This window comes from Mustela nigripes, chromosome 13, assembly GCF_022355385.1.
Source record: "Mustela nigripes isolate SB6536 chromosome 13, MUSNIG.SB6536, whole genome shotgun sequence".
Lineage (NCBI taxonomy): Eukaryota > Metazoa > Chordata > Mammalia > Carnivora > Mustelidae > Mustela > Mustela nigripes.
Genome location: NC_081569.1, coordinates 128,226,057 through 128,253,009, shown reverse-complemented (window position 1 = coordinate 128,253,009; position 26,953 = coordinate 128,226,057). Strand labels below are relative to the sequence as shown.

The 26,953-nt window shown below is 41.5% G+C and overlaps 2 protein-coding genes and 1 pseudogene across 2 annotated transcripts in view; 2 read left to right on the top strand and 1 right to left on the bottom strand.

The window, feature by feature from the left end:
- Positions 1 to 11,579, bottom strand: part of TMED8 (transmembrane p24 trafficking protein family member 8) — a 37,945-nt gene extending 26,366 nt beyond the window's left edge. Inside the window, exon 1 of the mRNA XM_059373644.1 lies at positions 11,430 to 11,579. Coding sequence (XP_059229627.1) covers positions 11,430 to 11,514 — 85 coding nt within the window. The 5' untranslated portion in view covers positions 11,515 to 11,579. The remainder of the gene's footprint in view (positions 1 to 11,429) is intronic.
- On the top strand, positions 527 to 819 carry LOC131998892 (large ribosomal subunit protein eL37-like; annotated as a pseudogene).
- Positions 11,580 to 11,860: 281 nt separating the features above from the next.
- Positions 11,861 to 25,806, top strand: SAMD15 (sterile alpha motif domain containing 15; the record flags this gene model as incomplete). Its single annotated transcript, XM_059372156.1, has 3 exons — positions 11,861 to 13,642; positions 14,591 to 14,689; positions 24,570 to 25,806. Coding segments are annotated over 3 exons (2,100 nt in total), but the record flags the coding sequence as incomplete, so codon positions are not given.
- Between the last annotated feature and the right edge of the window lie 1,147 nt (positions 25,807 to 26,953).

Genomic DNA, 26,953 nt, shown 5'->3' with positions numbered 1-26,953 from the left:
ATGTTGGCTGCCTTGAGCAGAAAATGGATTATTGGAAGAATATAGGATATATATTCTTTTCTTTCCCTTCTTTTCTTTTAGGATATTCAATAGTCCCAGCAATATTTAGCATTCTTTTCTCACTACTCTACGGTACAATCTTTATTGCAAATCAAAGATTTTGTTTCTAGGATTTTATTCTATTTCTAGGGCCTATCAGACTATTTCATAAAAGCTTCAGAATAAATCTTGATACCTAATGAAGCAAATCTTTCCAGCTTGTTCTTATTCACTCAAGTATTTTCATATATGCTGTTTATGGCCTTTCATTCCTCTATATATTTTTTAGAACCAGCTTGTCAAATTTCCATGCAAGAACTCCAGCAATGCCCTGCTGGGATTTTTACTGGGATTATTTTATTTATATATCAAGTTGGGGAGAATGGACATCTTTACAATATTGTCTTTCTAAGAATATGATACATTTTCCATTTATTTATTCTTTCATGTCTCTTAATAATTACAGGGTCTTGGCCACAGACACAAGATGACAAAGGGAACGACATCATTTGGAAAGTGTTGCAATAAGACGTGCACATTGTGCCACCACTGTGGCTCTAAGCCCTATCACCCTTGGAAGTTGACTTGTGGCAAATGTACTATCCTGCCAAGAGGAAGAGAAAATATCACTAGAGTGTCAAGGCTAAAAGACAAAATCCCACTGGGCCTGGTCGAATGAGGCAGCTGAAAATTGTCTACCCCAGATTTAGGCCTGGATTCCGTGAAGGAACATCACCTAAAGCCAAGAGCACAGCTATTGCAGCAACCAGCAGCTCTTAAGGATTTCAACAATTAATCACACAATACATGTCCTGGTATTTAAAATTATTATTATTATTATTATTATTATTATAATCTGCACAAAGGCTTTGCCTATATTTTATGAGATTTATTCCTAGGTATTTGAACTTTCTTTACTCTCTGGTAAATTATATTTTTATATATTTTCTAACTTCACTGCTAGTTAGTACAGGCCTACTTCATTTTACTGTGCTTCGCACTACAGCACTTTGCAGGTAGAGCATTTTTGACAAATTGATGATTTGATGCAACCCTGTGTCAAGCAAGTCTATCAGCACCATTTTTCCAACAGCATTTTTTCACTTCATGTCTGTGTCACATTTGATAATTCTTGCAGTATTTCAAGCTTTTTCATTATTATTATTGTTATAGGGATCTATGATCAGTGAATACATCTCTGCTGAAAGCCCAGTTGATAGTGAGCATTTTTTAGCAATATTTTTAAGGTATTGTACTTTTTTTGGACATACTACTATTGCACATTTAGAAGACTACAATAGAGTATAAACATCACTTTTACACGCACCAAGAAACCAAAAAATTGCACTTCACTTGCTTTATTGCAATATTTGCTTTATTGCCGTGGTTTAGAACTGAACCTACAATATCTAAGGTAAGCTTGTATACATAAACACAATGAAATTTTGCATATTGGCTCTGTACCCAGCAGACTGGCCAAACTTGTTAGTTCTAATAACTGATCTGTGGATTCTCCTGGATTTTCCACATATATAGTCATCACCAGAAAATTAAACCAGATTTAATAGGATTCTCTTCTAATTTTCATATATTCTCTTTCTTGGCTAACTGTATTAGCTAGAATATCCAATAAAATGATGAATATTAAGTGGTGAGAATGGGCTCCCGTGTCTTATTCCTGATCTCCAGAAGAAAACTTTCAATCTCACTATTAAGTTTGATGCTCCTTATAGATTTTTTGTTCTTTTATTCCTACTTCGCTATGAGTTTTGAATCATAAATGGAGATTGAATTTTATCAAACATTTTCTCTGCATCTATTAAACTGATCATTTTTATCCACTAGTATACTAAAATGGCGATTTACACTGACTTTTATTTATTATTATTATTATATATTTTTTTTTTGACAGACAGAGATCACAAGTAGGCAGAGAGGCAGGCAGAGAGAGAGAGAGGAAGGAAAGCAGGCTTCCTGCTGAGCAGAGAGCCCGATGCGGAGCTCGATCTCAGGATGCTGGGATGTTGACCTGAGCCGAAAGCAGAGGCTTTAACCCACTGAGCCACCCAGGCACCCCTACACTGACTTTTAAAGAATGTTAAAACTACATTGCATTCCTGAGAAAACCCAACTTGGTTGTATATATTCCTGGATTTAGTCTGCTAACATTCTGTTCATCACTTTTTGCATCTATGTTAATGTGAGTGAGAAGAAATTGTGATTTTCCTTTCATCTGAGACCATTTTGATACTGTCTAAAGATTTCAGTTATTCAAGTGCCAGTATGCAGGTGACAAATCCTGTTTTTGATTGTCTGAAAATATCCTTATTTCATCTTCATTCCTAAAGACTGTTTTCCTGGAAAAAAAAAATTCTATGTTGGTATTTCTTTCAGTATTCTAAAGATGATCTAGCTTCTACTGTTCTGTGTAGAAGTCAGCTGTCAGTCCAATTACTATTCCTTTGAAGGCAAACTGTAATTTTTCTCTGGCTACTTTTCCTTACTTTGCTTTTATAGCAATTTTTTAAAAAGTTCTGTCTGAAAGAGAGAGAGAGAGCACGCAAATGCGAGTTGGGGGAGGGACAGAAGATGAGGGAGACAGTCTCAAGCAGACTCCCTGCTGAGTGCAGAGCCTGAGGCCAACTGGGCTCCATCTAACAACCCATGAGACAGTGACCTGAGCAAAAACTGCGAGTCGGATCCTTAACGGACCAAGCCACCCAGGCGCCCCAGTTTTATGGCAGTTTTAACTTAATGTATATCTACTGTAGATTTCATTGTACTTATCCTGCTTGGGCTTCTTAAATCTGTGCAATCTATTAGCTTTGGAAAATTCACAGTTATCTCAGCAAGCATTGCTTCTGTCCGTTCTAACCCTCCTCATCTAGGATCCAATTATATAAATATTAGATCTTTTTACCATATCTTCTATGTCTCTTACCTCTTTCCTGAATTTCCCATTGTTGCATTTTTACATATTTCCTATTGGACATTTTCTTCTGACTTTTCGTCTCATTATACTCTCTTCAGACATAGAAACTTTTTGCTAAACCCATCAACTGATTCTAAATTTTCATCTGTATGTTTTAATTATAGAATTTCTATTTGGTTAAATTTTTATAGATTTTAATTCTTTGCCAAATTTCTCAAACTCGTCTTTTATCTTGAACATAACAAATATAATTATGTTTCATTCTGTTGCCCCTTTGGATCGATTCATACTAGCTATTGTTTCTTTTGATTTTTGTTCATGTTCTCTTCCAGGAATCTGGCTATTAATCAAATGTGCCAGAAACTGTTCTCATAAAATTGTCTGTAAAAACAATCTGAAGCCAAATCTAAATAAGCCTCCAAAAGTTTGCCTTTGCTTCTTTCACATACTTGGGGACACTAGCAGCCTGGGGCCACCTTAACTCAATTTCGTGAACTTAAGATTTTTCTGAAACTGAGTTGCACTCCCGCAATAGCTGTTTTGTTTTGTTTTTTAAAGATTTGATTTATTTATTTGACAGACAGAGATCACATGTAGGCAGAGAGGCAGGCGGAGAGAAAGAGAAGAGGAAGCAGGCTCCCTGTGAAGCAGAGAGCCCGATGTGGGGCTCAAACCCAGGACCCTGGGATCATGACCTGAGCCCAAGGCAAAGGCTTTAATCCAGGTGCCCCGCAATAGCTGTTTTTAATTTAACCTTACTTCCAGAACATGGCCTTTCCTAGTCCCAACCTAGAGAAAAGGGAGTTCACCACAGTTACCCCTATTTGGTTGTTTCTGGTTCTGAGTATTTCTTGTTGCTTTAGTCCACAGAGGCACATTCACAGTCTTGACCAGCTTCCTCACTCAAGAATCCAGCATATGGCATCAGAGGAGAAAGGAGCCCCCAAAATGGACTCTCATCGTTGGACTTCTATCTTTTTACTTCTGCCCTCACCTTGATTATAGCCTGGTAATTCTTCATTACCTGGCTAGCTCTCCAGGATCTTCAAGCAAATATTTGCATGCTGACAATTATTTTCTAATTGTCTCCAGTGGGAGAACTGATCCGATTACCTAGTCTGCCATTACTAAAAATAGAAACCAACACTGCCTCTTTACCTTTTGCAGTTTGAGAATACCTTTCTGAATAAAATGGAAACAAAATAGAACTTTTATTTTTAATTATTTATTTTTTAAAGAGTTTATTTATCTATTTGACAGAGATCACATTTAGGCAGAGAGGCAGGCAGAGAGAAAGGAGGAAGCAGGCTCCCCACTGAGCAGAGAGCCCGATGCAGGGCTCGATTCCAGGACCCTGAGATCATGACCTGAGCCACCCAGGCGCCCCAAAATAGAACTTTTAAAAGTCTGCCTTCTTTCTGTCATTGGCTCACAGTATCAGCTCGTGTAAGTGGTGGTTATATCTGCCTTTGATTTATCCTTAGAAATGAAATCCCCACAAAAATAATGAAAAACAGTAGTGGGTTTGAAGAATAACATGAAATTAATCCCTAAGGAGATTTACAACCTGTATTTCATTTAAAAAAAAAAAAATTCATCTAAGAGGAAAAAATCCCAGAAAGGGTCAGTTCCTGATTAGCAGAAATGTCAAAGATGTACAGAATGTCTTTTATAATACAAGCACAGTGAAGAATCTCATGACATGTTTGAGGTTTTTTTCTGAATAGATAATACATCCACATTATCCAGAATTCAAAAAGCATAAAAGTATACGGTGAAAACTTCCCTCTCCATCCCCACCACCAAAAGCAACCAACGTTATGAGGTTTTGTAGAGTCTCCCAGAGCTACCTGATGCACATAAGTGTGTGTGTGTGTTCATATATATTCTTTTTTATACAAATAATAAGCACATTAAAGATACTTTTTTCCCATTTATATCTCAGAGTTCTTTCCATAACTATACATGAAAAGTTTTCTCATTTTTTCTATAGTTGATTAATAGTTCATTGGCTGGAAATTCCGTAATTTATTTAACCAGTTCCCTACTGATGGACATTTATGTCCTTTCTAATCTTTTACCATTTCAAGCCATGCTATAAAAACCTTGTGTGTCCTTAAATAGGCAAAAGAATAAATCTAGAGGATAAATTCCTGGAAGGAATGGATCAATGAGAGCATATACTGTAATTGTGACGGATACTGATTAATTGCCCTCCATGGCATTTGTATTAATTTACAGTCCTAATGGCAATGCATGAAAGTCCTTGTTCCTGCACACCTGCCAACATAGTGAGAGATCAAACTGCCCGGCATATATATCATTTCCATGTCCCTTAACAGAAATCAGGTTGAGCATTTTTCATATGCTAGAAGCCACTTCTGGCACCTGAATAGCTTAATGTAGGGGGAAAAATAAGTAAAAAGGAACAGTGCTCATGATTTTTAAGGTACATGCTAAATCACGTAAGAACTACTGGTGGGGCACCTGGGTGGCTCAGTGGGTTAAAGCCTCTGCTTTCGGCTCAGGTCATGGTCCCAGGGTCCTGGGATCGAGCCCCGCATCAGGCTCTCTGCTCAGCAGGGACCCTTCTTCCCTTCCTCTCTCTGCCTACCTCTCTGCCTACTTGTGATCTGTCAAATAAATAAATAAAATCTTAAAAAAAAAAAAAAAGAACTACTGGTAAAACAACTTGTAACAGTGTTCAAAGAGGCAGGAAGTAAGAAAAGGAGAAATACTGAAGTTTATTTCCAGCAGTATCAGGTGTGGAAAATGCAGTCCTGTTGTAGAGAGAGAAAACCATTATAAACAGATCATTGGGTTTCCTAAAGCTATTTAGTGACATTTAGACCACTATAAAGAAGAAAAAGCCAATTTTTCCATACAGAGCTTTTAATGTGTCAGCCAAACAGACCAATTCTACAAGTCCTCCGAGAAGAGACCAGAGAAACTAGGACAGGTTTTGAAAATTTAAATGGGATATGGGAAAATGTGTCTTTTTAAAATTAAAATGGCTATGTATTTATTTTAACATGTATTGGGAAAAGTTGATACATCAAAATAGTAATAGCACAGGTATCATTTAAAATGAAACAAAATTTTAAATGTCAATTTAAATTAAAAATAGTAACCAAATAATTTTGGAATGTATTCTCTAATGTGGCAAAAACCATGGCATGGTACCTGCACAGCCAAAGTCTTAGAAACAATAAACAGAGAAAGGAAAATGGAAGCTCAAGAATAAATTTATAGATGACAGCCTCTAAAGCAAGGTGAAGAGTTAAGAAAAGAAATTTTCCTATAATGATTTATGTTTGACAATATTTAAAATACTAGTTTTCTTTCTATGTTACCAGCATTCCGACTGTGCTACAGATTTAAATTTATTGTGTACTTTGTACTTTCTCTCCAAAGAACAAAAAAACTGGTTTTTTTCTAAAGCATTTGAATATCAGGTCAGAGTTCTTTAGAACAGGTCTCATAGGACTTCTCCTTCACTAAACAGGCTGCAAAGAGATAATTAGCCTGGCCTTTTAGATTCAAGGGCAGAGGAACCAAAAGCAGGTTATGTGGTTATAAACTCAAGAGGCTTAAAAAAACTGGCTGAGCTTATATTCCAACCAAATCCCAAGACCACATGATCTAATTTCTCATCAGTCCTTATGAGTGAAACCAGCTCCTCTTGGTCTTTCAGATCACAAACCTTGGGTTATACCATCCTGGAATGATAAAAGGACTAACTGGCTACCTCAACACCACAAAAATACAACCACATCAGAAAACAAAACAAAACCAAAAAACCACTACCACAGCCAGACAAATTTATACCATTTTGATATAAAGCTACAATAGAAAACCAAAAAAACTGTAAGGGCTCTATGGCATAAATTTCACTGTTCTGCTCCATCCACTAAGATAGCCACCCGTCTTTTCAATAGCTACAATACACAACATTTCCATCACTGCAGGAAGACATCACACTGCTCTAAGACCTACATAAGAATCATGACAAGTTCACCTGACATGTGTCCAGTTGTTAGTGTCTAAGTGCCTTGATAGCTCTCAGGGTCATTTACACCTATCTCATTTCTAATGTTAACTTCAAGGCCATAAGAGAACTGCGCTTTATTTTCCACAAAGCTCCCTAAACTTTGGGAAAAAAAAAAAAAGTCTATCCTTAAGTGATGCAACATGTATGCCTCCGAGAGTTTCACTATATAGAGGGATATCTCTCTTGGGGACTGAAGGACCCAGGTGCCCCAAATAAGAGATTATTAGAAATAATTACAGCTCACAAAACAATTAAGAGCACTGTGGTCACTGTAACGCTGAGTTCAGAAGAACATAAAGAAGTTCTTTGACTTCACTAAAACTTCAGCTAACAAACATGAACACATGCAAAAGGTACTCTCTGCAGAGACTATATTAAAAAACAAGTTATGATTATCCCGGATAATTTTAAATTCCTGTTTTGAAGGAATAAGATACACTGAAAGATCAAAACCTTTACTTTATTTTTAAGATTTTATTTATTTGACAGACAGACATCACAAGTAGGCAGAGAGGCAGGCAGAGAGAGAGGGGGAGGCAGGCTCCCCACTGAGCAGAGAGCCCAATGGGGGGCTCGATCCCAACCTGAGCTGAAGGCAGAGGCTTAACCCACTGAGCCACCCAGGCGCCCCTACTTTTTCTTTTTTAATAAAAATCTTCAATTCAATAACAACAAAATGTTCAAACTCATTTCTTATTGCTGTCCCTCTGAGAGGGGATGGCAGAAACCTCCTTCAATTTCATTCTATCTCAGGTCTCAGGTCTCTGTTGTTTACTTACTAGACCATTTTTTAGAGGAAGGTGGCAGAAGGATCCAATTAAACTCCTAATTTGAAGCAGTTTGGTTTTTTTTTTTTTTTTTAGATTTTATTGATTTATTTAGCAGAGAGAGACAGACAGCGATAGAGGGAATACAAGCAGAGGGAGTGGGAGAGGCAGAAGCAGGTCTCCCACTGAGCAGGGAGCCCAAGCTGGGGCTCAAGCCCAGAAGTCTGCGATCACCACCCGAGCCAAAGGCAGACGCCTAACAACTCAGCCACCCAGGCACCCCGAAGCAGATTTTTAAGTTTATTCCCCAGGTTATACAACTCTGAGCCAAGCCAGATGCATGATTTCCACCCCTCTTTGGAAACCCAGCTTCATGCTAACTCAACATTTCTCAACAGCAGCTCTGCTGATATTTGGGGCCAGATAATTCTCCACTGAGGGGGCTGCCCTGTGCATTGCAGGGTGTTGCGCGGCATCCCTGACCTCTACCCACTAGTTATCACTGACAGCCCTTCCCCTCCTCTCCAGCCTCAGCAGTGACAGCCAAAACAACCCCTGAGCATCCCCAAGCTAAATCACTCCTGCTTTAAACCCAGGAACATTCTTCATTATCTCAACCCTAATTCTTCATATGTATTTAGTGCTCCTCCAAGTCTCTGTGTTGAGACTTTGTCTCACAATCCAGCAAATATTTATAGAACCTCTAGGACACAACATAAAGGGCTCTAGGAGATCAACAGGAGACAGATTCTGTCCTCCCCTCAAGCTGATTTCTTGGGGGTAAGTAAATAAAGAACTGTAATAGGGGCGCTTGGATGGCTCAGTGGGTTAAAGCCTCTGCCTTCGCTCAGGTCATGATCCCAAGGGTCCGGGGATCAAGCCCTGCATCGGGCTCTCTGCTTAGCAGAGAGCCTGCTTCCTCCTCTCTCTCTCTCTGCCTACCTCTCTGCCTACTTGTGATCTCTGTCTGTCAAATAAATAAAATATTTTTAAAAAGAACTGTAATAATAGACACTCAATTATATAATGTTTTGAGTTGCTGATGTTTGTTCTGCAGGTTCTCTCCTCTTACCAAACTAAAAACACCTTGAGGGCAAAGACCATAACCTGCCCTAGAATACCAATACTGGATCAATAGCCAATAAAAACAAATGATTGTAAGCGTCATCAAAACAAGGTGAAATTTTCATACAGATAGTAAAATCGCCACAGTAACTTAGGCAGGTAAGTTAACCCCTCTCAGGCATAGTTTGTTCTATAAAATGAGGAAAAGGGGCACCTGGATGGCTTAATCAGCTGAGCATCTGCCTTTGACTCAGGTCGTGGTCTCGAGGTCCTGGGGTCCAGCTCTGCCTCACATCGGGCTCAGTGGGGAGTCTGCTTCTCCCTCTCCCTCTGCCCCCCTCCCAACTGCTCATGCTCTCTCAAATAAATAAAATCTCTAAAAATAAAATAAAATGGGGGCGCCTGCGTGGCTCAGTGGGTTAAGCCTCTGCCTTCAGCTCAGGTCATGATCTCAGGGTCCTGGAATAGAGCCCCACATTGGGAATCTCTGCTCGGCAGGGAGCCTGACTCCCCCTATCTCTCTGCCTGCCTCTCTGCCTATCTGTGATCTCTGTCTGCCAAACAAATAAATAAAATCTTTTAATAAAATAAAACAGGGAGAAAATTACTGTTGACCAGATTAAGTCAGGTAATATTAGTAAATCTTTGTCCACTTTCTGGCACAGAGAAGCATTCAATTAATGTAAATTATCTTTACTATTATTTTATTAGCAACAAATCCTACCTCAAGGGAAAGAGTGTGCTCTGGGCTACCGTAACAAGCCCCTACATGACAGAAAAAGAAACCAACACTCACCCTCAGAAGGGAAAGAGGAATTAAGTAACCAGAAGTATTTCTATCAATGTCCTGGCTGGGGGGAGTAAACGCAGAACCCAATTTAAAAGTAGGGGGAGGAAATCACTCTCTCAGAGACAAGCCCACCATCAGAGTTGACTATTCTTAAGACTTTTCTATTTCAAATGCTTGGGTTTGTTTGCCATAAGCATACAAGGAGCTTAAGGAGAAGTTAAAAAAAAAAAAAAAAGAAAGAAAAAAGAAAAAAAGGAAGAAGAAAGAAAAAAAAAAGAAGAAGCACAACCCTCAACTTATAAATATTGACATATGCAATGAGCTATGTCTGCTGAATCTTCTGGAAATTATGCTTAAAATTTCTACTGCTATAATGTTAAATACATGCCATCAATTTTAAACATACTACAAAGCATAAAAGTTCATACAAAGGAAAAAAGGGCAAAAATTGTTAGATGTTTTAAAGTAAGAAATCATAAAGTCATGGGGGAAAGCTGGGTGATTCAATGGCGTCTGTGTGTTTGACTGGAGTAGTATTAGAGGACGGGAGATACTTGGGACAGAAGTAAAAGAGGGCAAGAATCATCACGCAGGAAAACGCACCTCCAGGAACACCTCTGACAGCACATAGAGTTGAGGTGGGCACACCACAGATCTGATTCTCAGAGTAATGAATACCACCAGTTGCAGTGTGTGCCGGGGGCTAGGCACCAGGGCCGCACCCACAGTGGCTCATGTAACTCTCCGGGCAATCTTATTGGGCGGGTACTATCAGTCCCCACAGTTTACAGATGGGGAAATGGAAACAGGGAGAAGTGACTGGCCCAAGGTCACTTAATCAGTACACTGAGGATTCGGACTCCAACCCCGGCGCCCGCACCACCTCTACCACTATAGCTGATGGTATCTATTTCCATTCCAGACTGGAAAAATTAATTTCTACTTGCCACTTAGTGAAACCAGTTATCTCCCCCAACCCTCTGAAGCTCCACGTGTGGCGAGCAGAAGGAAGCCCGAGGGCTCAAGTGCGGTGGATGCACCCCTCGCCTCTGGCTGCTGAGCCCCCCGCGCAGGAACCCGCGTGGGTAGAAAAGGCGCGCATCTCCTGAACCAGAAGACGAGGCTGCCGCGGGCAAAGGACGGAGGTCGCCAAAGTCCCTATTTCAGCCCCTAGGTCGTGCCTTTACTCAAGACGCTCAACTCCAGAGCACCTCCCGACTCCCACTCCGCCTCTCGTCTCCCGCTCTCCGAGCGACCGAGAGGCGGCGGCGGCGAGGCGCGGGGCCTGTGTGCTGGGGGGCCGGGGCCAAGCGGGGTGCAGACCAGCGGCGGGCAGAGAGCGCGCGGAAAGGCTGGGCCGGGACAGAGCGGGGCAGCGGGGTGCGGAGCCACGGGCAGGGGGCAGCGAGGCCGGCGGGGCTGGGGGCCGCTTCCTAGGAGGGGCCCGCGGGCGAGCTGAAGCTCAGGAGGCGCCGGGGGCAGAGCAGCCCCGTCACCGCTATCTGGGCCGAACGGAGAAAGCGAGCGGGGCGGGAACCACAGCGTTTCGAAACAGGAGTAGCGAGCAAGCTCGAGCGCAGTCCCGGGCCGGGCGGGGGCGGCGGGGGCCGGGGCGCGGCCGCGGGGGAGCGAAGGCGGGGGCTCTGCGCGCGAAGGGGACGCCCGGGCGGGTCCGCGCCGCCGAGGGGCGCGGGGCAGAGCGGCACAGGGCGCGGCCGAGCCTCGCGCGACGAGCGGGGCCCCGAGGTCGGGCGGACCCCCCCCGCCGGCCCCCGGCTTGCGTACCTGAGGCGGCCGCTTGGCTCCCCTCCACTCCCGGGCCGTCCCCGCCGCGGCCCGCCGGCCCCCCGGCCGCCTGCCGCTCCGACATCTGCAGCCGGCTCCGCGAGCACCTCCGCCGCCGGCCGCCAGTGGCTCCGGAAACAGCCGAAGGCCGAGCGAGCGCGGCAGCAGCGGCCGCGCGCCGGGAGGAGCCGAGCGGGGCCCGCGGGCCGGAAGGGGCAGCGCGCCGGCCCCCGAGCGGCCGCAGGGGCTTTGGGCAGCGGAGGCAGCCGACGCGGACGCGGGGAGGGTGCCTGCGTGCTTTTGATCGCAGGTTTTTAGTCACGGTTTGACAGAACAAACAAAACCTGGGGAAAATTCAGGAAGACTCGGCCGGAAATCATGGTATCCATAGAGACGCTATCGGAAGTTGGGGTTGCTAGGAGGCCTGGGCGCGTCGGCTAACGTGCGTCAGGGCTGAAGTCCCAGAGCCTCACGATTCCGGCCCAGAGGAAGGAGAAGATCTGGAGTATGAGGTCGAACTGCCTACGGCTCTTAAAGTGGCTCAAGACCCCGAAGCGGACACCATGGCAGAGGGAGGCCCGGAGCTGCCTGTAGAGATTGACCAGGAACCCCAGCCAGAGATGGAGGAAAAAGAGCTCAAAGTGGGGGCGCCGGAGAATATACACCTACACGCAAAACCGACCAGCACGTCCAAGGAGGAGATGCCCAAGGAGTCCGAGAGAGACCTTCCTAGCGAGACCGAGCCAGGGATGCCGCAGGAGGCAAAGTCAGAGACATGGAGAGAGATGGGAGAAGAGCTTTTCAAGGATTCCGAGGTCCTTATGGATGATAAAGAGGAGCCAGATTTAGAGCCACCGGAGGAGGCCAAATTAGATGTTACAGAGGATGTACTCACAGAGTCAGATAAGGAAACAGATCTGGAGCTCCCAGAGGAGACAGAGTCTGAAGTTTCAGGGGCCTCGATCAGTGAGTCAAGATTAGAGTTGCTACAAAAGAACATACTGGAGGTTCTGGAGGATTCATTTACAAAGCAATATGCAGGAACAGGTCCAGAAACTCCGGAGCAGACCAAACCTGAATTTCCAAGTGAGAAACCAAGAAAATCAGTTGAAGAGGCAGATCTACAGCCGCCAAGGATGACCATTCCAGGGGAAGCACAAAGAAAATCACCTGAGGAGAAAGGGACAGAGCCACCTGAACAGACTAAACCAGAGTTTCCAAAGGGGAAGCGAAGTAGGGCTACTGAGGAGGCAGGTGTAGAGCCACCAGAAGAGACTAAACCAGAGAATCCAGAGGAAGACCAAAGAAAATCAACTGAGGAGAAAGTTGCAGAGCCACTCGGAGAGACCAAATCAGAATTTCCTGAGGAAAAATCAAGAAAATCAGTTGAGGAAATAGGTTTAGAGCCAGGAAAGACCAAGCCAGAAGTTGAAGAGGAGACACTGAAAGAGTCAACTGTGAAGAAAGTTTTAAAACCACTAGAGGACACTCAACCATCAGATCAAAAAGATAAGCAGAGAAAATCAACTGAGGAGACAGGGCTGGCACCACCACAGAAGTCCCAATCAGAGGAGACAATAAGAAAGTTAGGAGAGGAGAATGATCTAGAGCCAAAGTTTCCAAAGAAAGAACCAAGAAAATTAACTGAGGAAACAGGTCAAAAGCCACCACAGAAAACCAAACCAGAGGTTCAAGAGAAGACACAAACAGAAGAAACTAAAGAGAAAGATCTAGAATTACCAGATAAAGCCCAACTGCCACTAAGAATAGTGTCATATACAGAATTTTTCAAGGAAGATAGGCTAAAACCAGTCAAATTTAAATATTCCCCAGACAAGGATAAGCTAGAACAGTCTGACTATGAAATAAGAAAGTGGTCAGTAAAAAAAACCAAGGCTAAAAGAGAGTCCACGTTTGAGTCTCTGAGAGTAAGTAAAGTAGACTCAATGAGGGTAAGTAATGAGTTTTCTAAAGATTTTAATGGACTGTTGGAAGTTACTGATGATTTACACTCTTACCTCTCAGACTCTCAGAGGGATTTAAGAGTGTCTTTTAGTGAAAAAGTTGTAGAATTGTCCCCAGAGATGAAACAGGGACACAAAGATGAAGAAACCCAGCCAAAAGAAAGTACTGAACTACAATTTGAATATCTTAAATGGAGCCCAGAGAAAGTTGCCGAGTGGATTAGTGAGCTAGGCTTCCCTCAGTACAAGGTATACAAAAATAACATTTATAAAATTAACATTCTTTCGTCCTTCTATCTCTTACTCCTCTTACCCTTACCTGAGCTCTTGCCTCTTCTTCCCTAGAAGGGGCATAGAAAAGTCCTGGACTATGGTAGAGGTAACTTGGATTTAAAGTTTGTTCTTTTCACTGATGTCTTTGGTATTTTCATAGAGGGAGGGTGGGTCACATTTATAGTTTTCCCTATTTATCACAATAGTATACTTCTCTGCAATTCTTGAATAAAGACTAAGAAATGTATATAGGCCTCTTTTCACAGAAAACTTTTTTTTTTTTTTTTACAGATTTTGTCCAAGGTAGACTTTTTGGTACTTTGTCAAGTTGTTTTACTGGCAGCTCCCTTAACTTGTACTATTCATCTTAAGTGTCTGCCCCAAATTCGTCATGTGTATCATGAGCCCCTAACAGTATTAATTTAAATGGCCAATTAACCAAGAGTAGTTTTATTAAAAAGATAGAGTGAATGTCAACTATATGTCACTAAAAAAATAATAATTTTTAAAAACAGGAAACTGAAAAAAAAAATGAGAGGGTGAATCCTCTCATTTCACTGATGCCAATTATGTTCTTAGGCTACCACAAAAGAACATAAGGTCTGAAATCTTTGGTACTAAAAAATGTAATTGAGGCATGAAGGAAGCACTAGGTGTATCATGCCAAATATATATATATATATATATATATTAAGGAACAGTATGAAATTTAGTGGAGAGCTCAGATGGAAAATGTGTGGGATTATTAGGATTATTTTAAATTTGAATTTAAAACTAAAAGTTTTTTCCCTGTACAGAACTAGGAAAAAACCTAGTTTTCCCCCCAAATCTTTCTTCTCCTTTGCTCCATTCTTTCTTCTTTTCTTTTTTTTCTTCCTTCTGTTTACCATAATCATTTGTGTGATGTTCTTGTTGTACTAACAGGAGTGTTTTACCACAAACTTCATCTGTGGTCGAAAGCTCATTCACGTAAACTGCTCAAACCTCCCTCAGATGGGGATAACAGACTTTGAGGACATGAAGGTGAGTTGTGTTTAATGTTTCCCTAAAGAGCACCGTCTCAGACCAACCTTTTCTTCCATCCCGGCTTCCTCTTTCTGTCAGTGATGTGATCATAATTCCAGTCCCATCTCCCTACCCGCACCCTCTCCCACACACAGTGGTTTTTTCTTCTGTCTGCTTTGATCCCTACAAAGATCCCAAGAACTGTTGGTTCCCTGTATAGCATCTGGTTTTTTTCCATTCTCACTTGTTCAGACCTCTCTTGCCTCATTCCTAGAGTATTCCATTAGCCCCCTGCTAACAGGCCCTTTGAATTCAAGGGCCCTGCTACTAGACTCTCACCCTCCCAACTATTCAGACTACTCAGAAACCGTCTTTGGATCCCCTGTGCTTGCGAGAGAGTCTCAGTTCCTTAGCTTAGGACTTGAGGCACTCTGCAAGTTTTCTCCAGCCACCGCTCTTTTCCCTACCTCTCTATAGGAGTCTCCTGCTCAGCCTCACCGGGGTCTGACTCACACCCTTGAACTCCTGTGCATTCCTCCCTGTGCCTCTCTGCTCAGTCCCCCTCCCCCTGTATGACTAATATGAACCTCAATCATCCTTTAAGACCCAGCTTAGTTCTTGTCTCCCCATGAAATCTTTTCTAACCTCCCCAACCCCAATAACCTCTCCCCGCCCCCCACCAAGCTCTCACACACTGTAACACCCATTGGCACTTTCCTAACACCCATTTGACACTTTTCTAACCTATGTGTTTGGTTGCTTTGCTGCCTAACTTGGCAACAAGTTACTTGAACCTCTGGACCTCAATTTCCTAAGATCTCTCCAGCACCAGCAGTCTATGATTATGCTTCTTTGGATAACACTACCTCCATTTATAGTGTTTTTTAGTTGACAAAGCTTCACACACATAATCCTATTTATAACCTTGCCTTTGATGCCCCCCACTCCAACATGTCAGTGTTCATTCCTACACTCTTGCACATAAGCTTTGCCTCTGTGGTTCTCAAACTTGAATAGTCTTTGGAATCAGATGAGTTGTTTTTTTTTTTTTTTTAAATTCCTAAGCTCCACGCTACAGAGATTTTGATTCATTAGGGCTGGGGTAGGCCCTGGAATTTGTTCCCTACTTGACTCTTGATCAGGCATTAAAACCATGTAATTCCATAAGTCATATGATTTAGAAAATTAAAAAATTATTACTTGTTAATACCTAAGCCCTTTTCCTGGCAACACGATATAAAGAAATCCTTTAAATTATTAAATGTAGTTAGTCGTAAGTGAACATTTAATCTTTTGAACTCTACTAATAGCTCTCCTCTGAGTGCTTACCCTGCTTTGGGCATCATACATATATTATTTCACTTAATCCCCATTTTATAGAAGAGAAAACTGAGGCCCAGAAAGATGAAGCAAGATTATTCAGATAGTAAGTTCAAGAGGCAGAATTCAGATCCATTCTGTATGATTTCCATGCTCTATTTAAACCACCATACCTCTCTAAATGAACATTTTTATAACCATGAACCACTACATATGTAATGTGGAAAAGGACCACTCATTACAAACTGGTATTTCCAATCATACCTTCACATAGATACCAAATACCACCAGATAAAATATCTCACTCTTTTTATGTTCAAAGATGATACGACTGTGTTTATGAGCTCTAATTTCTACCCATGTTTATAGTGTTTTGGATGTTCTAAAGGAATAGAATTAGCAAAATAGTACCTTATAATATAAGTTCCTGAAATGTTTAAATACCAAGAATTTCAGCTTATGAGAAAGTATTTTTCAGAATCTGCCAATTCATTTGGCTGCTTTGACATTCTGATTCTAAAAATACAATATCAACAATGCAATAAGAAAAATTATAATTATGATTTTTCTGGGCTTGCAAGAAATAAGAGGTCTTAAAAATCTGAAATGCTCATGAGTAAATGATATATCCAGTCCCCAAGAACTTTGAATAAGTAAACTTGAGAATAGTTATCAAAGTCACTAGACAAATGTAGCCTTTCCTTGAAGTCACTAGAATAATAAAGATCAAGACATTTAAAGGTATCTTAAAGAAGCTTTACTTGACACCTAGATCCATATAAAAAAGCTAATTATACACTATGACAGAGGAAACTTTTTACAGATCATATATTAGCTTAATGTTTGTTCTCAATCCTCTGGGGAACTTTCCCTGTGTAATCTGAAACTGGCTCCTGCACTCAGAGGTCAGGGAGAGATGAAGAAAGAGGCAGGCCACTCCAGATTGGTAGGTGGCAGTTTTAATAATATAAAAAGGGAATTTACATACGAGGTTTGTCTTGAAAGGTAGCAAGATGAATGGGTCTCCACACCTGGCCTTTAAATCTCAAAAGTTTATTAAGACTGGATTCAGTAACATACACTGTGCAAGTGTTTTCAACACATCCCCCTCTCAAGGCTGTGTCGTTAATGCCTCTGGGAATGGGAAAGGCAAGTGGAACCCACATTCCAAGGACGAGGAGGGGGTGAGGAACCTCTGAGTGCCTGGGTCAAGTTCACGGGTCAAACGGCAGTCACATCTTTTTTATCACATTCCCCAACACTTGAGTATGCTGTACTTATCTTTCTTACTGATATATAAGCATTTTTAATCCCACCATTGCAATTACAATGCCTAGTATATCCACAATTTATCCTGTAACAACACTTACACAGTGTAGTACTCTTTTTCATGTTAACTCTCCCGCATCATCTGGGACGCCTGGGTGCCTCAGTCACTTAAGTGTACAGCTCTTGGTTTTGGCTCAGGTTATGATCTCATGGCTCATGATCTCGTGGGTTGTGAGATCAAGCCCCACACTGGGCTCAGTGGGGAGTCTGCTTAAAGATTCTCTTCTTCTGCCCCTCCCCTCACTCGCTTGCTCACTGGCTCTCTCTCTCTCTCAAATAAATAAATCTTTAAACAATCAAACAAACCTCTCCTGCCTTGTCATTCATGGGCTTTGGCAGAGTGGCAGAACTGGGGAAAGAGCTGGTGAGTGCAGAATTCTGAGCATGCTGCTAAGAAACGGAGCCACATTTGGACTGTGCGTCCATTTACAAGCTTCCCAGTGACTGTAGGGCCAGTTTCTGTTCTCTTCAACTTCCTTGATTTTGCAATTATTCATGCTTTTACCCTTGCGGAGAGAACGTACTGTTCCCTTTGCCCTTCCTCCAACATCCTGAGAAGACAAGAGAATAACTTAACTGTGTGGGTGAGACTGATGGGGAGTACAGAGGGAAAGACCCACCAATTATTTGAATCTAGCCAGGGGAGCTCTTGAAGCCACTATCCTGTTACTCCAATTTGTAGTGCCACGTTGGCTTGGTAAAAAGGGGAGAGGAAGTCAATCTTACTTATCCTATGGATAAGCTAGACAAGATAGCATTATACCTACTTCATGTTTGCTTCTTAGAAAATAATTGTCGGGGTGTCTGGGTGGCTCAGTGGGTTAAAGCCTCTGCCTTTGGCTCAGGTCATGATCTCAGGGTCCTGGGATTGAGCCCCGCATCAGGCTCTCTGCTCAGTGGGGAGCCTGCTTCCTCTCTCTCTCTTTCTCTCTGCCTGCCTTTCCCCCTACTTGAGATCTCTGTCTGTCAAATGAATAAATAAAATCTTGTAAAAAAAAAAAAAGGAAAAAGAAAATAATTCTCAGAATATTTTTGTTAACTCCATCAAGTGAACAAAAGAACTCTGTGATAAATATCTGAAGAAAAATATAGGAGAATTACCTATTCCTTTTGTATGCATGATTTTCTATTACAAAATATAGCCTCATAAGCTTTATGTCCCAGCAATTTTACTACACTTGCCTTGATGCAAACTATTTGAATAGTCCAGATTCATAACATCTGAGCAAATTATCACTAGATGAAAATATTTTTCTTTTTTCAACTTTCAATTTTCAAATGATTTTAGTTTTACAGAAGAGTTGCAAAGATAATACAGACTTCCTATATACTCTAAACCCAGCATCCCCTAATGTTAACATCTTATGTAGCCGTGGGACATTTGTCAAAACAAAGAAATTGGGGTGTCTGTGTGGCTCAGTCAGTTATGTGTGTGACTCTTCATTTTGGTTCAGGTCTTGATCTCAGGGTCGTGAGACTGAGTATCATCTCAGGCTCTGCACTGAGCATGGTCTGATTAAGATTCTCTCTTCATCTCTCTCCCTATCCCTCCACCCCTCTCTCCTACTCTTAAAAAAAGAAAAAAATTAACATTGGTACAATACTATTAAACAATTTACAAACTTTATTTGATTTCTGCAATTTTTCCACTGATGTCCTTTTAAAATTTTTTTATTTTATGTTTTAAAGGTTTTATTTATGTATTTGTCAGAGAGAGAGAGCAGAAGCAGGCACAGGGAGTGACAAGCAGAGGCACAGGGAGAAGCAGTCTCCCCACTGAGCAAGGAGCCCGATACGGCACTCAATCCCAGAACCCTGGCATCAAGACCTGAGCCAAAGGCAGCCGCTTAACAGACTGAGCCACCCAGACATCCCTGAAATCCTTTTTTATTACAGAACCCAATCAGGGATACTAAAGTAGTATGACAGCCTTTAGCTGTCATTGTTGTCTTGGTGTCCTCCAATATGTGACAGTTTCCTGATCTTTGTCTTTTATGACCGTAACACTTTGAAAAGCAGTAGTCGAGTTTTTTGAAGATTTCCCTCAATTTCAGTTTGTCTCATGTTCCCCATGAAGATATGCATTTTGGGGGAGACTATCACAGAGGTGATGCACCCTTTTCATCTCATCTCATCAGGGAGTACATGATACCAAAGTGGTTTATTACTAGAGATGTGAACCTTGATCACCTGGTTAAGGTGGTGTCTGTCAGATTTCCTCATTATAAAGTTACTATGTTCCCTTTTCATATTCTATTTATTAGAAGTGAGTTAGTAGGTCTAGCCCACACTCAGAGAGAGGGGAATTATGATCCACTTCCTGGAGAGAGGAGTACCAGAGTTTATGGACATATAGTAAAACTACCGAAGTAATAAATATATTGGAGAAGGTAGTTTGAGGCTGTGCAAATATCCAGTTTCTCCTTAAAATTTGGCCTACTAATTCTAGCATCCATCAGTGGATCTTGCCTGCAGCAGTGATTACTGTGGTATTCTAATGGTGATTTTCTATTTTCCTCATTTCTTCCATGTTCAACTCGAACCCTTTATAAGGAATTCTGCTTTTAATTGTCCCTTCTCTGCCTTTTGGGACACTTTCAGTTTGGCACCTGTGTCCTCCTGATAGGCACCCCTTATTTTTTTTAGTCCTAGTACTCTAGCCAGAGCATTACATGTTACTTCAGACAATCTTCAAGGAGCCCTGATTGCTTTTAGCAGGGAATGGTATTTAGAAACCAAGATGCATCCCTGGTTGTGCTTGCTGCTATGGGGATGTCACGGCTTCTGGGCACTCAGAGAAGAAAGATGCAGGAAATATATGTATATATACAAATCCCAGGTACACACAGATTTCTATCTCCATTCTGTAAGCATGAGATCATCCTTTTATCCCTGACTCTAGCCCAGCACTGGCTTCATTCTGGCCCACCCATCCTTCCTATTCCCTATCCCACTTTGCTTCTTTCTAATGTCCTCCTCTGTCAGGAGAACGCTTATCTCCTTATCTATAAATATGTATGCCTCTGAGAAACACACCAACAGAGTACAGTGTTTGTCTACATTTCTTTTTGTCTTTATCCTTACAGTACCTAGACAAAACACTGGTTTTCAAAGTTAAAATTATTTAGGTCCGCTCCTTTCTTCCCTACCCCCTTCAGTAAGATTATGTCTCACTCTGTAATACAATTAGATTCATGGTCCACAGCCTGTATTCTATCATGCATTCCTCAGACATCCTGGCTTTTTAAAAATTTGTAAAATTAGGGATGCCTGGGTGGCTCAGTTGGTTGGACAACTGCCTTCGGCTCAGGTCATGATCCCGGAGTTCCGGGATCGAGTCCCGCATCGGGCTCCCAGCTCCATGGGGAGTCTGCTTCTCCCTCTGACCTTCTCCTCGCTCATGCTCTCTCTCACTGTCTCTCTCTCTCTCTCAAATAAATAAATAATCTTTAAAAAATTTTTGTAAAACTACTCTCTGCAGTGGACAGTTCTGTGGGTTTTCACAAATGTGCAGGGTCATGTATCCACCACAAGATCCATACAGAACAATCCTGCCACCCTAAAATTCCCCTTGTGTCCCTTGGTATATTGGTAGTTAGCCAATCAGTCCAGAACAAACCCTGGCCATCTGTTTTTTGTCCCTGTAGTTTTGCCTTTTCCAGAATGTCACATAAATGGAATCAAATAATATGTAGGCTTTGAGTCTGGCTTCTCTCCCTTAGCAAAATGCACTTAAGATTAATCCACATTGGGGGCATCAGGGTGGCTCAGTGGGTTAAAGCTCTGCCTTTGGCTCAGGTCATGATCCCAGGCTCAGCAGGGAGCCTGCTTCCTTCTCTTTCTCTCTCTCTCTCTCTGCCTGCCTCTCTGCCTACTTGTAATCTCTGTCAAATAAATAAATAAAATCTTTATTTAAAAAAAAAGATTAATCCACATTGTTATATGAATCAACAGGCAGATTTTAAGGAGACTATACATCTGCTTTAATCATGGTGATATAAAAAAAATGGTGATATAGATGATTCATATTTGAACCATATCTTTATGATTCAATTATGATATCTTTAAGTTTAAGATATCTTTAGGTTTAATTAAATTATAGCTTCCCATTGTGCAAATGTGCATAGTTACATACCATAAGATAAACAGTATTACTAAACTGTGGGGGCACATGGGTGGCTCACTCAATTAAGCATCCAATTCCTGATCTCAGCTCAGGTCTTTATCTCAGGGCCATGAGTTCAAGCCCCGTTTAAAAAAAAAAAAAAAAAAAAAAAAAAGAATAGCAGCCTTCAAAAACCATAATCAACACAAGATACAATGATTACATAGTAATAATAGAATCCTCTTGAAAGTGATATGTGTTAAAATATCTGCTTGAGACTAAGTGAAGTAGGTGCTCTGTATTGATGCCAAGCATTGAACATTGGCCACCATCCTAGAATGTGGAATTAAGAATCCTTAGAGGGGCACCTGGGTGGCTCAGACGTTAAGTGTCTGCCTTTGGCTCGGGGTGATCCCGGGGTCCTGGGATCAAACCCCACATTGGGCTCCCTGCTTGGCGGGAAGCTTGCTTCTCCCTCTTCCACTTCCCCTACTTGTGTTCCCTCTCTCGTGTTGTGTGTGTGTGTGTGTGTGTGTGTGTGTGTGTGTGTCTGTCTGTCAAATAAATAAATCTAAAAAGAAAAACAAAGAAACCTTAGAAAACCTTAATAGTCTTCATGAATACCTATATTTAATAATCCTGCAATTATTAAAGTAATGCATTGTTCAGTTGCTCCATAATTCAATTAAGTTACTCAAGTAAGTTGCTCTAAGTCTTAGGCAAAAATAAAATCTGTTGTTATTCACAGATTTTCAAGAACTCACAGTTTTAGATTAATTTATAGCCCATCAAAGGACCCTCTTAGTCCTTTGCAGAAGAGAGATGGTTATATTATATTTCCTGATTCCACATGTAACCAGTGCTTTTGTCATACTTTTAATTTCTGCATTAGAATATTAAACAGTGGGCACATAACTCTTTGGTTAATAGTGAACAAATTTGTTTATGACTACAGGGTCCCTCCTGGGGAACCCTCTGTAAAGCCTCAGTGAATTTGTCAAATAATCCGCTATGGTCAGGGCATTCAGGGTGTGGAACGGACCAAACAAGGTGCTCATTGTAGCAGCATCAGTTACAAATGAGAATCCTTAAAGAATAGTCATTTGGATCTAAACTTTTAGAAACCTCAGTTGCTACAGACCTCAATTGTATTCCCAGTAGGAATACAAGGCAACAGTGTAGACTCTCTTACCCACAAATCATCTCCAGAGTCGAAACAAAACCAAGAAAGATGTGAGAAAAATGTGCCTTGTCTACCTTTTTAAAATATTTTTCTAAATCAGAGAGAGAGAATGCCACAAGAAGGGGGAGTGGCAGGCAGAGAGAGAAACAGGCAAAGGGAAAAGCAGGATCCCAGCTGAGCAAGGAACCCAATGTGGTACTTGATCCCAAGACCTTAGGGTCCATGACCTGAGCCAAAGGCAGCTGCTTAACTGGCTGAGCCACCTAGGTGTATCTTGTCTATTTTTTTTTTAAATAATTTTGTTTTTTGGTTTGTTGTTTTTGTTTGTTGTTTTGTTTTTTGTTTGTTTGAGAGCGAACACGTACAGGCATGAGCAGGGAGGGGGCAAAGGGAGAGGGAGAGAGAGAATCTTAAATCTTAAGCAGGCTCCACACTCAGCTTGGAGCCTAACACAGGGCACGATCTCACTACTGCACTGCAAGATCGTGACCCGAGCCAAAACCAAAAGTGGGGCACTTAACCAACCGAGCCACCCAGGTACCCTGTATCTTATCTATCTAAGATGCATTACTAATGGACAGTTTTGCATCAGGTTAAGAACGTAGCACGAATCCATTTTACAACCTTGTTACTATAGCCGGTAGTTTTAAACTAAGGAAAGGAAAAGGAAAAAAGGAAGGGAAGGGGAGGGGAGGGGAAGGAGAAGAGAAGGAAAAAAAGAAAAGAAAAGAGGAAAAGAAAAGAAAACAGAAAAGAAAAGAAAGGATCTACTCAGCGCTCTGGCTGTGTTCTAACAGAAATTTCATGGACTACATTCTCATCCAGATGCAGAATATGGATTCAGATAGCAATGTTATAGCAGACCTATGATTAAAGCTAGAATTTGAAAATGCAGTGACAGTTTAATCTAGGATATCAAGTGGCATGGTGGTCAATGAATACAAAACATGTTTTAGAGACGCTGAGAATTGTGGCAAAGGGCCTTGTAAAAAATATACAAGGATAAGTACTAATAAAACAGCTGGAACTTTTTTTCCCCTGCCTCTTCCCCCAAATAGCTAGAACGTTAATATCTGACTTTGTAGTGTTTGAGATTTGTGTTTAGTCAAATTGAATAACTATTTGAGTAATGACTTTTTTTTTCTTAATAGCAAGTTAACTGAGCCCCTTATAGACAAGTTATTTATTAACCTTCCCAGAGGTAGTCATGGCTCTTAATCTAAACAAATTATCTGCTCACAGGGTTGATCGGATTGTTCAGCCCAAAGAAAGAAATGAACCCATCCACGGCAAGCTGATGCAGGGCCTAGAAACATCTTTAAATGGAAGTTATAAAAAGATAATAAATTACTTGATTTTTTCTTTTTCTTTTTTGTTTTTTAAGATCTTGTTTATTTATTTGACAGAGAGAGATACAGTGAGAGAGGGAACACAAGCAAGGGGAGTAGGAGAGAGAAACAGGAGCCCGATGTGGGGCTCGACCCCAGGTCCCTGCTATCGTGACCTGAGCCAAAGGCAGACGTTTAACAACTGAGCCACCCACGTGCCCACTTGATGTTTTTCTTTTTCTTTTTCTTTTTTTTTAAGATTTTATTTATTTATTTGACAGAGAGAGATCACAAGTAGGCAGAGAGGCAGGGAGAGAGAGAGAGAAGAAGAAGCAGGCTCCCTGCTGAGCAGCTAGAACATTGCGGGACTGGATCCCAGGACCCTGAGATCATGACCTGAGCCGAAGGCAGTGGCTTAACCCACTGAGCCACCCAGGCGCCCCACTTGATGTTTTTCATAAAAACTTTGATAATGACCTGGCTACTAAGCCTTTCCGTGTGTTATTTCATTATTTTATTTTCCCAAAGATTAAGAGGTTAGCACTCAAGAGACCTAGGAAAATGAGTAAAACTTCTTTGATTTAGTTTTATTTTCAGTTAATTTTTCATTAAGAAATTATCCTTGTATTGTAGGCAATTTCCCGGCATACACGGGTGCTCCTCGGAATTGAAGAGCCATTGTTCAGTCGCACCATCACCCTGCCCTACAGGGACAATATCGGCTTGTTTTTAGAGCGAAAAGGTCACACTGGGGTAAAATCTGATTCCTTGACCTTCTCTGAATTTGTGCAAGCAGAAGGATTACAGGATTATGCTCCAAAAATAACCACCCCCGAAGAGAAGGAAGCATAGCATGACACTGAACTGTAGGGGAAAGCTGTTTCACTTACCGTGGAAGATCAAACTGAACTACTTGGGGGGAAGAAGTCTGTTCTTTTGGGTTCTCTTCTCTTCTTCATTAAGGATTAGAGTTAGAACTTCTGGTTCCACTTCCAGTTCTATCACCACCTCTCAGCACTTTCTCTTTGTTTGTGTTTCAAGTTAGCCCCATGTTTGAACAAAGGTAGCAATATTTCTCTTTCTGGGTAATTCTTGAGAAATTCTAGTAATGCATCTGGTCATAGGTACATGTTAGAGAAATGGAATTAAAAGTAAAATCTCCCGCCAACCCGAATAAGGTTCTCCGCAAATGCAGAAAAAGAAACAGTTGTATTATTGAATCAGCACTAAATCAGCAGTGTTGGGCATCACAGGCAAGGGAAGTTGCTAAAGATTATGAAGTCAAGGAAATGCCACCCTTTTAGGTAGCCAGCCAAAGGAAGAATAAAATTTCTCATATCTTGATGACAAACAGGAAGTTACTATGTGGAGCCAGGCACGTGGGTCAGGGAGACAGGTGCCATCCTCCCCAGTGCTCCCATTTCAAAGACATGGCTCCAAAGCCTCCCAAACACACAGTCTTGGAATAAAAAACCGGCAGGTCTGACTTCTTCAACTTGTTAGAGGATTTACATACATCTCAAAAACAGAGAAAGGATTTAAATTACATGTTTTCTAAAGAAAATATTTTAAGAAAAGGGGGGAGGGGAGTCTTTCCCTTTCTGCATTCAAGAAAAAAGGTTTTTAGTATTTTTAAAAATTTATATTTATCCTTACGATGTGGCTTACAGAAGTACCACTGACTACGGAATAGGGACTGGGGTTTATTTACAAGACTCTTCTATGTTGTACCTTCCAGACCTTTATAAAATGAAATTCAGGGGGTGCCTGGCCGGCTCAGTTGGTAGAGAATGCACTCTTGATCTTGGGGTTGTGGGTTTGAACCCCACATTGGGGGTAGGGTTTATGAGGGAAGGCGGGGAGGAAAGGAGGGAGGGAGGAAGGAAAGGACAAGGAAGGGAAGGGAGGGGGAGGGACAGGGGAGGGAGGGGGAGGGAGAGGGAAGAGAAGGGGGGAAACGGATAGGGAAGGGAAGGGAAAGAAAAGGAAGGGACAGGGAAATGAGAAGGAAGGAAGGAAGAGTGAACGAATGAATGAATGAATGAATTCAGGCTAGAGTCTACCCATGACTCAACCTGCTCAAAAGAAATGGCCAAATACTTCTTGCTTGAATGACACCAGGTCCTCTCCAGTTGTGTAAACTTAACTGCTCTTCCTCTTCCCAGCCTCACTGCTTAACTCTTAAGAGCCACTAAAGGACTACCACAATCCAGAAGGGCAAGGATGTACTCTGTCCAGTTCCCTACACCTGAATGAATAGTCCAAAGAATCCCAATTCTTTTTTTTTTTTCTCCTAAGACAAGGAGCAGTACCTCAAATTACCATTCATACCAAGCGTTACTATCTGATGATGAACCTACTTTTTCCCCAAATGGGACCAATGAAATTTTGTCTCAGACCATTCTACACTATACCATTGAGATTGCCTGGCTTACAGTTATGCAGAAAGGAAAAACGTAAATGATTAACCTAACACCGTGGTGGTTTACATGTACAGTGAATGATTTTGTTCAAGAGCACTTCCGCATTTAGCAAACAGTGGTTCTGGTCAATGGCAGAGCAGAGTCAGCGTCGTTGTCCTTGCTCTCATAGTCACTTCACTTCTGTTGTCCTCTACTCTCTATCACTGACAAAATATTTGCAAAACATAAAGGGAATCACTTTGCACTATAAGAATAAGATCTATATTTTGCAAAATTATTTTTAGCCATTTAATACAAATGCCACCTGTTTATAAAAATGGTTTTGTGGTTTAAAGTGGTTTAAATCAGTCAGTGAGGGGCAGCTAGGGTACCACTGGGAAATATTTCTATGTAAATTGCCTAAAGAGATCTCAGAGGAAAGGGTCCTGACTCCAAGTGTCCAAAAATTTGAGATGAGCTATTTTTTTCTCTGTCAAGCAGTACTTTCTTATCTATTTAAAAATAAAAAGAAAATGGTTTAAATGGGAACAGTTTTAAATAAGATAGTTCCAGGGAAGTTATATATAGCTGAAATAAGCATGAAATGAGTCATAA